At 38.6% G+C, this 14,127-nt stretch overlaps 1 protein-coding gene across 1 annotated transcript in view; it reads right to left on the minus strand.

The window, feature by feature from the left end:
- The window catches only part of fat2 (FAT atypical cadherin 2), a 138,173-nt gene extending 124,288 nt beyond the window's left edge, over window positions 1-13,885 (minus strand). Inside the window, 1 exon segment of the mRNA XM_022760174.1 lies at window positions 13,616-13,885. Coding sequence (XP_022615895.1) covers window positions 13,616-13,885 — 270 coding nt within the window.
- Between the last annotated feature and the right edge of the window lie 242 nt (window positions 13,886-14,127).

The following is a 14,127-nucleotide window of genomic DNA, read 5'->3' on the forward strand; positions in this document are numbered from 1 at the left end:
AATGTTAAAAAATAGCAGTCGTGTGCTAGGACTTTACTAATTTAACAAAGAGATAAACATGTCTAGTTTTTGTTAGTGATGGTGTTTATTCTGAATCTGCAAGAAGAGAAATAAGGCCATTATTGTATGTGGTACATTTCATTTTTTTGCCAGTACTGTATCTGTTGTATCTGTACTGTGAGTTGTACATATAATGTTTCAGATATGCCCTCATGGTGTCTTGGGCCATTTTCTTACACACCAAGTTGAGAACTGCACTCAATGTCATTATCCAGAAAAAAGCACCTGGTAAAAATACACTATTTCTGCATGGAGTCAACTCTCTCATCGTCAAGTACAAACAAGCTGCTATATCTTTATCCTATCCATTTTAATTTTCAGTATCCATAATCCCTGTATTTACATAGGTTAACTAACAGCTGCATGGCAACCAAAGTACATAATATATACAGAGAACATGGTGCTGCAAGAACCAGCAGAGAAACTGTTGTCTCTAATACCAGCCACTCTGATACTACAGACTGTAATTTTACTGCATTTGTGTCTTTCTAACATTAAGGAAGTAATGACAGATAAATGCTTAGAAAAATAACAGGAAAGTTGGTAGTTTAAACTTCTGATAACTTATCCAACCTTCGACGCTCAGGTCACAAGCTTTAACTATGATATTCTGGCTTGTCAGAATAATTCAAAATTTCATCTTTGAGTGGTATTCACATAAGAGAGCTGTAATTCAGGATTGCAACAAGCAATCCCTAATTACAGCCCTTCCAAAGATGAATAATCAGCTTTTCTCAGTGAAATGAGTCTCATTGTTCTTTGTTGATGCTCTGTGGAGAAAAGCTTAGATGTCGACAAGTTAGTTCTGATCCCCAGAGCTCGGAGACAATATCGACAGTAAGTATTTTGGCAACGCAGCTCTTTCAGGCGTGATGGGTTTGTTCAAACCTGTTAAATTATGGGAGCTGTCTGTTTGACATGATGAAAGAAAGTGATTTAGCACGTGTTTCACTTGATCTTCTCTCAGTCCACTTCCTCATGTTTCTATCTGTCTGTATCCATACAAATCCCTCCATTTTCTGTTTCCTTTGGATGGTTCTAATCTGTCTCCCCTCTCCCACCACTCATTCCTTTACAGGTACTTTAAAAGATTGGTTTAAAAATAATTATTTCCACCCTCCTCTATAGCAGTATCCAATCATGCATATAATTTCGGCTTCATTAGTCCAGGTTTTCATCTACTTATTTGTGAGATTTCTGCTTCAAACTCAAAATAATCGAGATGGATACACTCCTGCTTATGTTGCTCACAGCATTTAAAACTTATAATTAAAAACTCATCAACAACATGTCCCTCCAGAGACAGTATCCCTGTTATGCTGCATAATCCACAACACAAATGTCAACAAACAGTTTTTACTGGAACTAGGAGACCTGGAAAGCCCCTCTTTTAAAAACACTGTGGATGGCAATGGCCTTACTGCCACAACTGACAATGCAGAATTTATGATAAGTGGATATCAGTTCTCAGTATGGTGGATGAGAACAAACCTGTGCAACTTCATTGTTGTGATGCCATCCAGCAGGAATGTAATTTTTGACTGTTAAAAAGTAATTGTTTTTGTCCATACAGTATCAGTGCATTGACCAACACAAGGCTGATTCTAAAGCATTTTCTGATTGAAGCTTCCACTAGCTGATAATTTATCGCTAAGTTTAAGTGTGATCATGTCAATGCAACTGCAATAACTCTGTTTCCTTTTTCCTCATTTACCATGAAAGACAAACAAACAAATATTAAAATATATATATATAAATATAAAATATATAAATATACAAACAATATTTATGGTAGCTGAACACTTTTTGGAAGATATTTTCTCAACTAATCAATGAATCATTTGGAGTATTAAGTGTCAAAAACAGTGAAAAATGACTATCAGAAATGTCTTTAACTGTGTACGTGTCAAGCTCTCTCCACCTAAGTCCCTCAGTTGTGTTTTTAATCTCCCTGAGCTTTGCATTATTTACATAGGGAGGAGTTTTACTGCATATTATGGCTTATCCAGTTCTGCAGTTCTTAAGCAGTTAAAAGATATTCTCACTGGGAGTTGAAGAGTTTAACCAGTCTACCTGTAGACAGTGGCAAGGTGTCATTCCCTCAAATTTGTTTCGTTTAAGACAGAAGTAAACTTCAATCAATAATCACATGGCTATGGGCAACCAAGTACACTAACTAGTAGTGTGGTCTGAGGTTTTTCATCTTACCTGCAGGCTACCATAGTTCCAGTAAACACACAGCAGTAAGATTACAGAGATATTGAAAAAGAAACAAGAGACACATTTAGTGTCAAGTCATCAACAATTACTCAGCAAGTTAAATTAAAGAACTTTTAAAAGAAGATTGACGCTTTGATCCTCCTGACAGGCACTGACTTGTTTAAACTCACATGTTTTGGCATGTTAATGCCACCCAGGAAAAAGGTGTTTGTCACCTGAAACTCAGATCTCAAATCACAGCATGTTGTGGCTAACAGGAATAGGGATTAAACTATTCAATACTAGTTTAAGTTTACATATTCATTTTACGTAAGGTTAGAGGTCTGGAACAGTTGTACTGGGGATTTTCCAGCCAGTCTTTGTTTTGCAAAAAAAACATTACCGCCTGTGGTGGGCTAGAAAAAAAATACCTTATACTTTATTTTTAAAAATGCTAATAACTGAGACTTTAATACATCCAGACGCCTCTTTTAAGGAAAGTAGACATTGAGTTAAAATTAGTCAATTAGACAAACTACTATTGTAAAAAGAAAACCACATCACCTATAATGTGCTGAATCACAAATAAAAGTGCAAACTGCTTTTAAGATGTAAAATCTGACTGTTGAAACCCTAAACTGTAACGGGGGGGGGGACACACACCATCCTGTCGCCACTTGAGGACTTCAGTCTGACAGCCTGCTGGCAAGTTGGTTTGTGATTGGTCAGCTTTGTTTGTCTTTTACCAGTCATTATGATTGGTGGGTTCTATTCATCCACACTGACCTGCTGTTAACATCTGTCATCTGTCAATCACACGCATGACTCCTGAGAGCTATCTGTCAATCAGCCAGTGTCAAAAGATGAGAAGGAGAGTGTGTAGAGGGAGGGAGGAGAGAAATGGTGGAGATTAAATCAAGGGAGAAGGAAAGAGACAAATGATAGGAGGAGACAAAAAAAAACATCAGACAAGAAAGAAAAAGAGACAAAGGTGATAAAGAAGGAATGAAGGGGTAAAGTAAATAGGAGAGATGTAGGATGGGGAGAGGGAAGGAAGGACAGAAGTGAGGAAAAGAAGGATAGAGTGGGAGTTGAAGTCAGGGAGTGAAAAGCAAAATAAAGAACAAGAGGAAGATTGACGATGAGGGGTGAAGCATGAAACTCAAAGGAAAAGATGGCTGTCTTTTAAAAACATCTATGAGACATCCAACAAATGTTAATAAATCAGTAGGGGGGGGGGGGGACCCAGGGGGGCACAGGAAGAACATGAAAACTCCTAAAATATCCAAAAAGATTAGAACAATATCCGAAAAAAATATCAGTAATATTTCCCAAATTTTTGACTAATAATCACTTAAGTATTCAAAAGAATATTTGTGAAATATCAGAAAGTAAAATTAAAAGTAACTTATATATTATGATATTTTCTGGATATTTTACTTTCCAAAAAATAGTTTTTCCCCTTTTCTTTTTTTCAATACATGAAATCTACTGTAGTGCAGACTGAAACAGGTTCCCCTTGTCTGAGGTGTGAGTCAAGGTCGGGGGCAGGGACTTACTGTACCAGGTGGTTTATGGACTACAACAGAATATGTGACAGTTTATGATTATGGTGTTAATTCTTCTGACATAAATGATTTGTGAAATTAATATTTGCATCTTTGAGGCTTATTCGAACAGTAAATCATGTAAAAACTGCCTGACCTCTCCGCCTCACTTCTTTCCACACACATTATTCTTTTCTCTAAAATATCCTCTGCCAGTGCAAATCTCTGTCCCTGACACCACAACACTACAGCATTCATGATGCAGTATCTCAGAGACGCTGAAAGAGTTGTTTTGAATGTGTATGTTACACCTCACCAACAGGCTGATACTCACAGACAAGTTTTATTTTTTTTACGTTTTTGAAGGCTAATACAGAAATTAATTAAAGTTACAGTAATCTAAAAAAAACAAAAAACAATAACAACATACAAATAATTTATGGCAGTAGCTCCAATGCTGTCACAATTTCTATCAGACACAAGTCTAAGCTTTTTGATAATATTTTGGCTTAAAGGGAAACTAAAACAGCTAAGAAACTGGAAACTGAGGCTGTAACTAACAGCTATTTTTATTAATTAATATTACCATTATTTTCTCGATTAATTGATTAAAGTTATTTGGTCATTACAATGTCAAGGTGAAATTGTTGTACAAACTTTATGTGCAAACAAAATAAAATTCCAGGCTTTCAGTTAAAAACAGGTCAGTATTGTCCTTCACTCTAACATGACCATACATATACACATTAAACCATCCACACAGCTTCCTTCTCTTCCGACACTTTTGGTTCCTGTTACTGCGTGCATAACAAAAAAAAGTTAGAGTGGTGAGTTATGTCGACAGTTTAACTGCAGATCACAACCCAACCTTCACTCCTAGATCACTCCTGTCAACGCAACTTAATGCAGATCCAGTACCAACTAATTTAACTTCAGCTTGTTGTTTATCACCTGGAGCTGCAGGGACAGTCTCACTCTCACATTAATCACAGCATTAATACGTTATCTGTATGAAATGAAATTACTTATTTAGTCATGTTAGCTGTTTTTTTTTTTTCACCATGTTCTTTGCGAGTGTGATCCAAGAGGCCAAGCGTGTGATAACATTGACCTCGTTATATTTCACGCAAGGAAGTGTTGAGTGCAATTTGACCACAACTACAGTCATTGTTGGTCACTGTGCTACAAAAAAACCCATTGCAACAATATCTGTTACATGAGGAGAGAGCATTTCTTATTCCCAAGTATATTATTGCATGTTGTGTACTGTAAGTGTTTGTACAAAGCCAATACAACTTTTTAGATCACTTTCCTGATGCCAATAGATGCCAAGTTGTAAAATATTTATCCAGCTCCCTGAAATCTACTCTCAATATTGTGGAGGGAATTTGACCCATTGCCAAATTACAGAGGGTGTTTATTAATATCAAACTAATATTAAGATATATAGAATATCAGAATATTTGGACAAATAGTGGCAAACTTCAAAATACAAGGTGTCATCCGGGATGAGGACAAAATTGTGGAAGAACCAAAGTGGGTGACAAAGAACATTCAACATTTGTGACTGTATAGCACTGGGATAGGGTGAAAATTTCACATATGTGCCCCAGACACGACAATAATCACTACCCATCATCTGCAATTTAAAATCCCTGAACTGAATTCCTGTTGTTTGGCATTTCCCAGAATGAAGCAGCAGTTCAGCAAGTGTGCGGGGAAAAAAAAAAAAATTAACTGCTGCAGCTGCTTCAAGTGTAATTCAAAAGCGAGGGGGTGTCAAGGTTTACTCACGAGCTATTCCAACTTTCACTGCCATTCATTAGGGTATGTAGACACACAAAGGCCCTGACTCACACCTTTAGATTCAAGACGTAAACATACTGACCCGCAAGTCACAGCATTAAGCAGCAGAACGGAAGAACAGGGGAAGGGGGTGTTGGCATGGCAAAGAAAGGATAGCCAAGGCTCTGTGAGCTCAAGGACCTCCATCAATGACAAGAGTGCCTGTGTGGAGGGAAATGATAAAGAATGAGAACTCGCTGAGAATTGATGCACACGTCATTTCATTTGGGGGTTCTCAAGTACATTTTTCTGGATATTCTCTATGATTTAACCTGCCTTTATCAACTCCAGCTTGTCTGCATCATATTCATTGGGTTATTTTCCATTCCTCCCCATTTGTCATCAGTTTACATCGACGGAGGTTTTGATGCCCCCGAAAACCCAGTAATCTCCAGTAATCTGTTGTTTTTGACAAGCAAGACCTGGGGTGGGCAATATAGAAAAAATCTTATTGTACTGCTCATATAATTTTATACAGACAAATCATTATGTGCTGTGATATGACAAATCTAAATTTTCTACAAAGTCAATTGAGAAGCTGTTTATAGATAAAATAACCAGATGGGAATGTCTGTCTAGCTAATACGGTTAAACAAATACCTGACAAATGAAAGTAGTGCACTTCATCACACTGTAATCCTGTAAATCCACTATTACCATACTGCAGCATGCTCACTGACTTGGAACATTTCCCTCAATGGCCAAATAAAACCAGAGATTCATATGAAGAGATCCAACCCCAGGACAAACAGCAGATCTCTGGTGGTTGATATATTTGCTGAACATCAAAGTTCCCAGTATCAGTGGCAGCAAAATGGACATTAGAAAATCTCACTTCTAATCTAAATTTAGGTGCTGGCCAGTAAAAAAGAAAACACCTAACTAGAGAACATCTTGTCATGCCTGTCAACATGTTGACGTTCTAACCCATGAGTACTCAGCAGTCATTGCTAAATTATTGCGTACTCGGTACTCATTGGTTGGACCACACCCATCTTCAAACTTGGCCTTCGTTTTGATATCAGCTACACACCTGTAAAGTTCAGTGATTTTCTTGCAAGGTTATGACGCTACTGTGTTGACAAAATCTTTCCACAGACAGACAGACGTATAAACACTTCTACCTCTTCCAAACCGCCACTGTGGTAATTCCCCCTAGATTTTGTCATGACACACACACACACACAGTTAAAACAACACCAGCCACACTGTTGCGGCTGGTAATGAGCCTTATTTACAAAACAAAAACTGCAGGAAACACTCTTTATTGTAACTTGAAACTTAAATGTTAAATGTTGTCTGTGAAGTTATACTGCAGCTGAAAGATTAGGAAGAGGGGGGAATGTGAGCAATCTTGGATGTTCCTTAATGAAACATCTTTTAAATCTGATCTAAAATGCAGCCTCACCCCTCCTAACGCGTACTATCCACATACTATTATGAACGTGTAAGCGGCTCCAGTTCCATCATGAGATCCTGATGAAACCACTCCCCAAAATTAATACCAATCGGCTGCATATCCTTACTTATAAATCTTGCTATCATATTGGTGGTGGTATTTTTACATGCTTCTGCCAAAGGGCCTGCTAAAGCTCAGTGTCCTGAATAGTAGGGAGTTAGAAAGCTTGTACACCTGATGCTGCTCCACTTGTCTGAGGTACCTCCGCTGCCGGTCACTTGGTTGGCGAGCTAGCAGGTGAGTCCGCTGATTTGTTGTCCTTATTGTGTAAGACAGCTGCTTTGTACAAAGGCAATAAAACCGCCTTATCTCTGTTCAGGACGGCTTTGCTCGCTAATTCTCTCCATGTCCATTTTCATAGCAAACAACATAACATTACTGAGAGTCAAGTTTTAGCGTTCCCTCTGCTGGATCACAAGGCAAGCTACTTGACTGTTGCACTTACAGGCTGTAAATTTTGAATTCGAACAGGTCATTACAGTTCAAATTGGGCCTGCACAATATGCAAAAAAAATCATATTGCCATTATTTTGGTAGACATTGCAGTTGCGATATGAGTCACAATTTCAGCTGGAATGATAATTTTTGCATTTCATTTTCACTGGGAATTTTTTTAAATGATGATGATGTGATTTTTGTTGGGGCTTGTACGAAACAAACATGTTCCCTTATGTCTGGAGGATATAATTTGTAGGCTGGGGCATCTCTGTAGCACCACAACACTTATGTTTCTAACAATGCACAACAATGTTGTGACGCATTTCACCCGCGATTTTTTGCAGCAGCTCCTCCGATTTGGATATTTAATGTTTAATTTATGTTTGAATTTCTAATAAAATGTGACAGCCCTAATACACACACACAGCACAAATTCAGAGACAGAAGTTGACTGTGGTTGTATTGCTCAGCTAACAGGAGTGAATGTTTGTGAAACAAACTATGAAGCAAAAGGAACTGGAGCTGAAAATAAAACGTACACACACACACACACACACACACACACACACACACACACACACACACACACACACACACACACACACACACACACACACAAGAAAGTGGTGTAGCTCAGGTAAATTAAAGTGACCCATATGAGTGCAGGACAAGAACTTCATGTTCCTGCCAAGGAGGCAAGATGCTGGGTCTTGCATTGTCGTATAACAGAGATGGAATGGTTGATAACAGTGTGTAGGTGTGGAAATTACGCAGCCAGTCTGTGGATTTCAAACAGCGACGGCCCTGTCTTAGAATAGGAACTGGGCCGTCGGCATGAAGGAGTGGTGGGAAGAAAATTTGCTGTCAGACTCTGCAGGCCTGCTGCTTTCCAACAACAAACAACCATTGATGGAGTGTAGACTGAGAAAATAAGTAAAGGGGAAGAGATGGAGAGACGAGAAGGCAGAGACTGAAGCAAAATGTGTTGCAACTTGCAGTTAAAATCGGTATCATGGATACCGATTTTAACTGCATCCACGAGTTGAAATCATTAACAAAACTTGATGTTTCAACAAAGGCTGTTCAGTTCCCGTTATCGACACAGTCGCTTCTTCACTTCTAAATGGTTACCACCTATACGTTTTGTAGCAGCGGCCTACAGCTACAGTTATTGGTAACGCTGCAATGTCATGAAGTCACAATTACACAACTCTGCATTGGGCTTTTAAACATCGGAGAGAGGCAGTGTAGACATGTCGCGACACCCAGACGAGACAAGAGGCAGAGAGAGAGAAAGGAGAGAAAAAGACATGAGAGGGAGGTACATTTAACTAGCTAACATTAAGTTAGATTTTTTATTACCTTCTGATATTCATCCCGACCGCTGGCGTACTCGGTGTGCGCACCTCCCAGGTACAACAAAACACCTCATAATCTGACTGGCCATCTGGCATACTGGAACAAATCCTGGTGGGCCGCTGTGCGTGTTCTGGGACACTGACCCAAGCACCCCCAAGCAAACAGCAGTCATCTTACTCCACAACCACCACAAATCAGAAGACTCATTTGCCAGCTGCAAACCAACTGAATTTTGAAAACATGAGGCGCAGATGAATTATGCAAATTGATGACTTTGTTCTCGTACAGTGTGTTTTAAGAATAACTAAATTATCAATATGCTGTTAGTTCTGTCCAGAACACAGCATTGTGGGGTGCTGTGAACACTGCAGCCTCTAGAAGGCACTAGCATGAGCCGAGAGGAGCCTGAAACACAAGGCTGCATTGTAACATTTTTGAGAGGTATCTGCTGATTTGACATGTCACACATATTAACAAGTTTTGAGAAGATTCACAGAGGAACATGACGTCCTTCAGATTAAATTTAAAACATATTGTATTATTCCATCCATATTTTCACCAAATCAGAGCTGTAGAGACACTGACTCACATATCACTGCCTGTTGACACCCACTGACTTACAAAACCATTTCAAACTGCTGAGACTGGGAAGATTTTGTTCTCTTTTCGTAATGGACACAAAATTAATATTTCTTTAGTTACAGAGCATTACAGGGCACAAAGCAGAGTGCACAATGTGTAGCAGCCTTTAGAGGCATGTGAAATCATAAATAGTGTCTTGTCTTTACATTGATCTGCTTGTATACATTCATCGGCATTCATTGGTTCATGTGTATCTAAAGCTTTTGAGCAGATGCTGTTTCCTTAACAGGGCTTGCTTCAAAGAGAACAAAATCTAACAATTGACTGTATGGTTAACAGCACATTAATACAAGCAATAACTGATTTATGGTGAAACTTAAGTTTATTTTCATTGCCAATTAATTTGTCAATTATTTTTCCATTATTTGTTTGAAGCTTTAGTTTATAAAATGGTGAAAAAGAGTGAAAAATCTCCTACACAACTAAATCAGCTTGTCGTTTTGGGGCTACATCAGTTTATAATCTCAAGAAAATCAATCACAATGTCATATATTAGAATCTCAAATGTGGGGAAATTAAGTTTATCTCCACCTCATATCGTTACAAACTCAAACCATCTGTTTTCTAGCTGTTGTTCAGACAAAATATGCAATTGCAAGACAACATTTTGGACTCTGTGAATACTATTTCTACCATTAAATGTCCATTATTTATAAAATATAGTCATTAGATTATCAATAATGAAAATAATCCTGAGTTACAGCCATAAATCTAATATCCCTCCCCTCTGTGCTGTAACTAACATGTCTTTTAGTCCCAGGTGGGAAGGTTTCTTAGATGTAGGCCATCGACCCTGAGGCAAGAGCTCACTCTGTCAGTCAGGTTTCCAGTCGATCACAGCTTCCAGGTGTGAAAGTGGAAGTATAAACTGTGGGCTATTTAAACTGCTGCCCCTGTAACTCTCTCTCCCTCTGTCTCTCACACTCACACACTCACTCACACACACACTCACACACACACACTCACACACACACACACACAAGTGAATGGTTGGCTAGATTGATAGTCTGTGTGTGGAGCCAGCGGGCTGCCACACTGTGCAGCCGCGCTGGGTAATGAAAATTCAATGACGTGCTTGAATACTCTTTCAGTGTCGTGTAGAAAGTGATGGGGGATGCTGATAGAAGACAGATTTTCACATCATCTGTGGGACTGGGGCCTGAGGGTCAAGAGAGGATCTTTAAACCCTGTGTCTGTGTGTGTGTGTGTGTGTGTGTGTGTGTGTGTGTGTGTGTGTGTGTGTGTGTGTGTGTGTGTGTGTGTGTGTGTGTGTTCAGGTAATGCAGGATTAAAAAAGTATGTTTTTAAATAAATTATATAATTTTCAGCCTCTAATGATTAACAAGGTTAATCAATAATGTTTATTGTGGTAATGATTTTTTAAATTATTTTATATACATTGTTCTCTTACCTGAAATAATATGCAATTGTTAGCAATACCTCGAAAAGAGTTTTGGTTTTTCAAAGCCAGAGAATGATCAGTGTTCAGAATTCACTCACACGCACACAGACACACGCACACACGCACACACACACACACACACACACACACACACACAGCTGTGTTATTGCACTGTTCTCTCACAGAGGATGACAATCAATACTATATCACCATCTTGTGGTTAAAAGAAAAACACAACATCACTAATAATTTAAACTTGACTTTTGTTGCATATCTGAACACAAATGTTATGGGAATAGTGTTGATTTAACCACAATGAAATTAGTGAAGTGCAAGATGATGTATAAAGAACCAGAATCATCCCCAATAATCATGATGGGTTTTTATCATTAAAGACATACGCACATTATGTAGATAAAACTGACTCAACAATTATCCTTAATATTAAAATTTGGACAGAACTCTAACTTGACTTTAATATCTACAATCATAAATCAAACTTGAGGGGAAAAATACTCCATTAGGGACAAACTGATCAAGTCGTGATACTACTAATACTTTCCCTTTAGCTGCTTTTAGTGACTAACCAATGTGGAACAGAGTTATTCAAGTGAATACATATCTCCCTCAAAAAAGCAATAGAGGACCTGGTGAAGTGAGATGGATAAATCCAATCCCAGCAATCCACCTGATACACAGCAACAGGCTCGAGCACGTCAACAATGCAGCAGGTAATTATTAACTGAAGCAAATCAAACTCACAAAAATCCCTGACTGAGACCTTGATCTTAGCAGTTTAGGTGTAATCAGTAAAGATTTGTAACTCAAGCTGACAAGTAACACCATTGTTCTGAGTTTCCCATGAGGTCAATACTACGGATAATTAAATATGAGAAGGCTATGAGCAAGTCAACAGTTATATATACACATGCATGAAACCAGCTGAAATAGACTCCTGAGAGCCCAGAGAAAACCAGGTATCTGTAAATATACTGCAAAACCATTAAGTCAACAATACCCACAGTAGTGGAAGATGTACTCAAATCTTTTACTTAAGTAAAAGTAACAATACCACAATGCATAAATATTGTTAAAAGTAAATGGCCTGCATTCAAAACTCTCAAAACTCTCCTTGAGTAAAAGCACATAGGTATTACCAGCAAACTGTAGTTAAAGCATCCAAAATAGTCATACTCTTTTTGAAAAATGGCAGAATTTTGCAGAGGAGTGTTAAATTATAGACCCCCAAGGTCCTGCAAGAAAAAATCTTATGTGCACCAGATAATATTTTCAGCACACAGATAAAACAACATAAAAATTAGTAATTTCTCTGGACTTCAGAGGCTCTGCTGTTAGTTTAAAGTTACAACTTTATTGACTCTCATCCTGAGCAGTTTTAATAAGCTACATAACTGAAAACATCTGTGTATATGTGGAGGGGCTTTAATCTATAAAATGCATCAGTTTATGAGCTGATCATGTGTTTTGTTTGTAAAATCAAAATAACTTGTAACTGAAGTTTTTCGTACACTATTTCCCTCTGAAATGTAGTGGACTGAAGTATAAAGTACCATCAAGTGGAAATAATCTAGGAATTATACATTTTTATGCTTATATTATACATATTACTCGCAGATGAGTGCTTATGTTAGACCAACAAGTATGAATGCCAAGCAACAAAGTAGATTTCAACCAGTATTAAAAATGACTTTCACAACTAACACCAATACAAATAGTTCTACTGCACATTGGAAATGAGCAGAAATAAGCAGCCACAAGAAAACATCAAGGAAACAACAACAACCTAAAACTCAAGCAGAAAAACAGCAGCTGAGCAGAGATCAAGAAATTAAACTGTGAGTAGCATGTTAGCAAACAGCACATACTTGGCTGGATGAAGTGAAGCACTGATGACCCTCAGCATCTCAATGGAGAGGTAACTGCTGAGAAAAAGTGGTGGCACACTGTCCACAGCAGGAGGAGAAACTCTGGGTCCCGCTTGAACTGGCGTTTGTAGCCGACAGGTGGTGATTTGACGAACAACTGGGAGCTTGCGCAATCTGGTTTACGAAATGCTGGGTGAACAGCAGAGGTAGCCTCAGATGTTGGCTAAAGAACAGCGCGCTACTGAGCGAGCTAGAGTGGGCGGGGCATCAACAGTTTAACTGACTCTTCACTAAGCCCCACCTCCATTAGTTACCGTTACCACGCCTGCCAACCGTTGGAAACACCTGTAGTTTATATACAATTTACACTAACAGGCTACAGCCTAAGATACAACCTGAAGGACAACAACAACACCTGTATATATTCTATCAAACAAGATTTACACCACATACCAGAAACACGAAGCAACAAAACAGCGTTAAAAGTAAAATGGCACTATTTAGGAGAACATATCAAGTTGGATAAACACAGCTTTTAAGGATTTCTACCAGAGAAAAAATGTTCTATGGACATTGTTGTTATTTAGCCATGAGGTTAAATATCAAATAACTTCATTATATGAAAAAAGTAAAGCCCGCTCATATTTTTAACAGCCTCCTTTGTACTTCATCCTGGCACCTGGCCCAAATGGTTGAAATAGTTAGCTAAAAATTACTAATGGTTGAAATGGGTAAAAGGTAATGGATAAATTGTGGGGCTGCTAAACTGGTAACCTACCTCTGCCTCGGGCACAGGTGGAGATGAGGGTGTGGCAGTTGAACAGGTGGTTGTCCGGTACTGCACGAACAAACTACGGGACTGTGGCTCTAGCTGGCTGCTGCTGCTGCTGCTGCTCTTCCTCTTCGTCGTTAGCACCGTCCTCTTCAGGCTCTTTGCTAATGCTAGCAAGCCGACTTTTGTAAAAACTCGAGAGAAATGTTCTGTTTTTCCAAATATCGGTCTCTCTAATATCCTTTTCCTTTTTCGCCGTTCTCTTTGCTGCCCCATTGCTCCAATGTTTGTTTTTCATGACGCTTTACGAAATCTCCTCCTCACTTCGACCGGTCGGCTTTGCCGCTAAATTTGGTCACCTGACCTGACCTCACCCGACCTGACTCGTCATCACGCAGCCAGCAAACCAATCATATTATTTTTTTCTTATTTGTAACTAAAGTTACTCTGCATTCATTGATTAATATTTCAACACACACACGCAATTAATTTATTTGATTTGATTAAAAAAAGAAAAA

The sequence above is a fragment of the Seriola dumerili genome, unplaced genomic scaffold, assembly GCF_002260705.1.
Source record: "Seriola dumerili isolate Sdu_G_001 unplaced genomic scaffold, Sdu_1.0 BDQW01000331.1, whole genome shotgun sequence".
In the NCBI taxonomy this organism is placed as follows: Eukaryota; Metazoa; Chordata; class Actinopteri; order Carangiformes; family Carangidae; genus Seriola; species Seriola dumerili.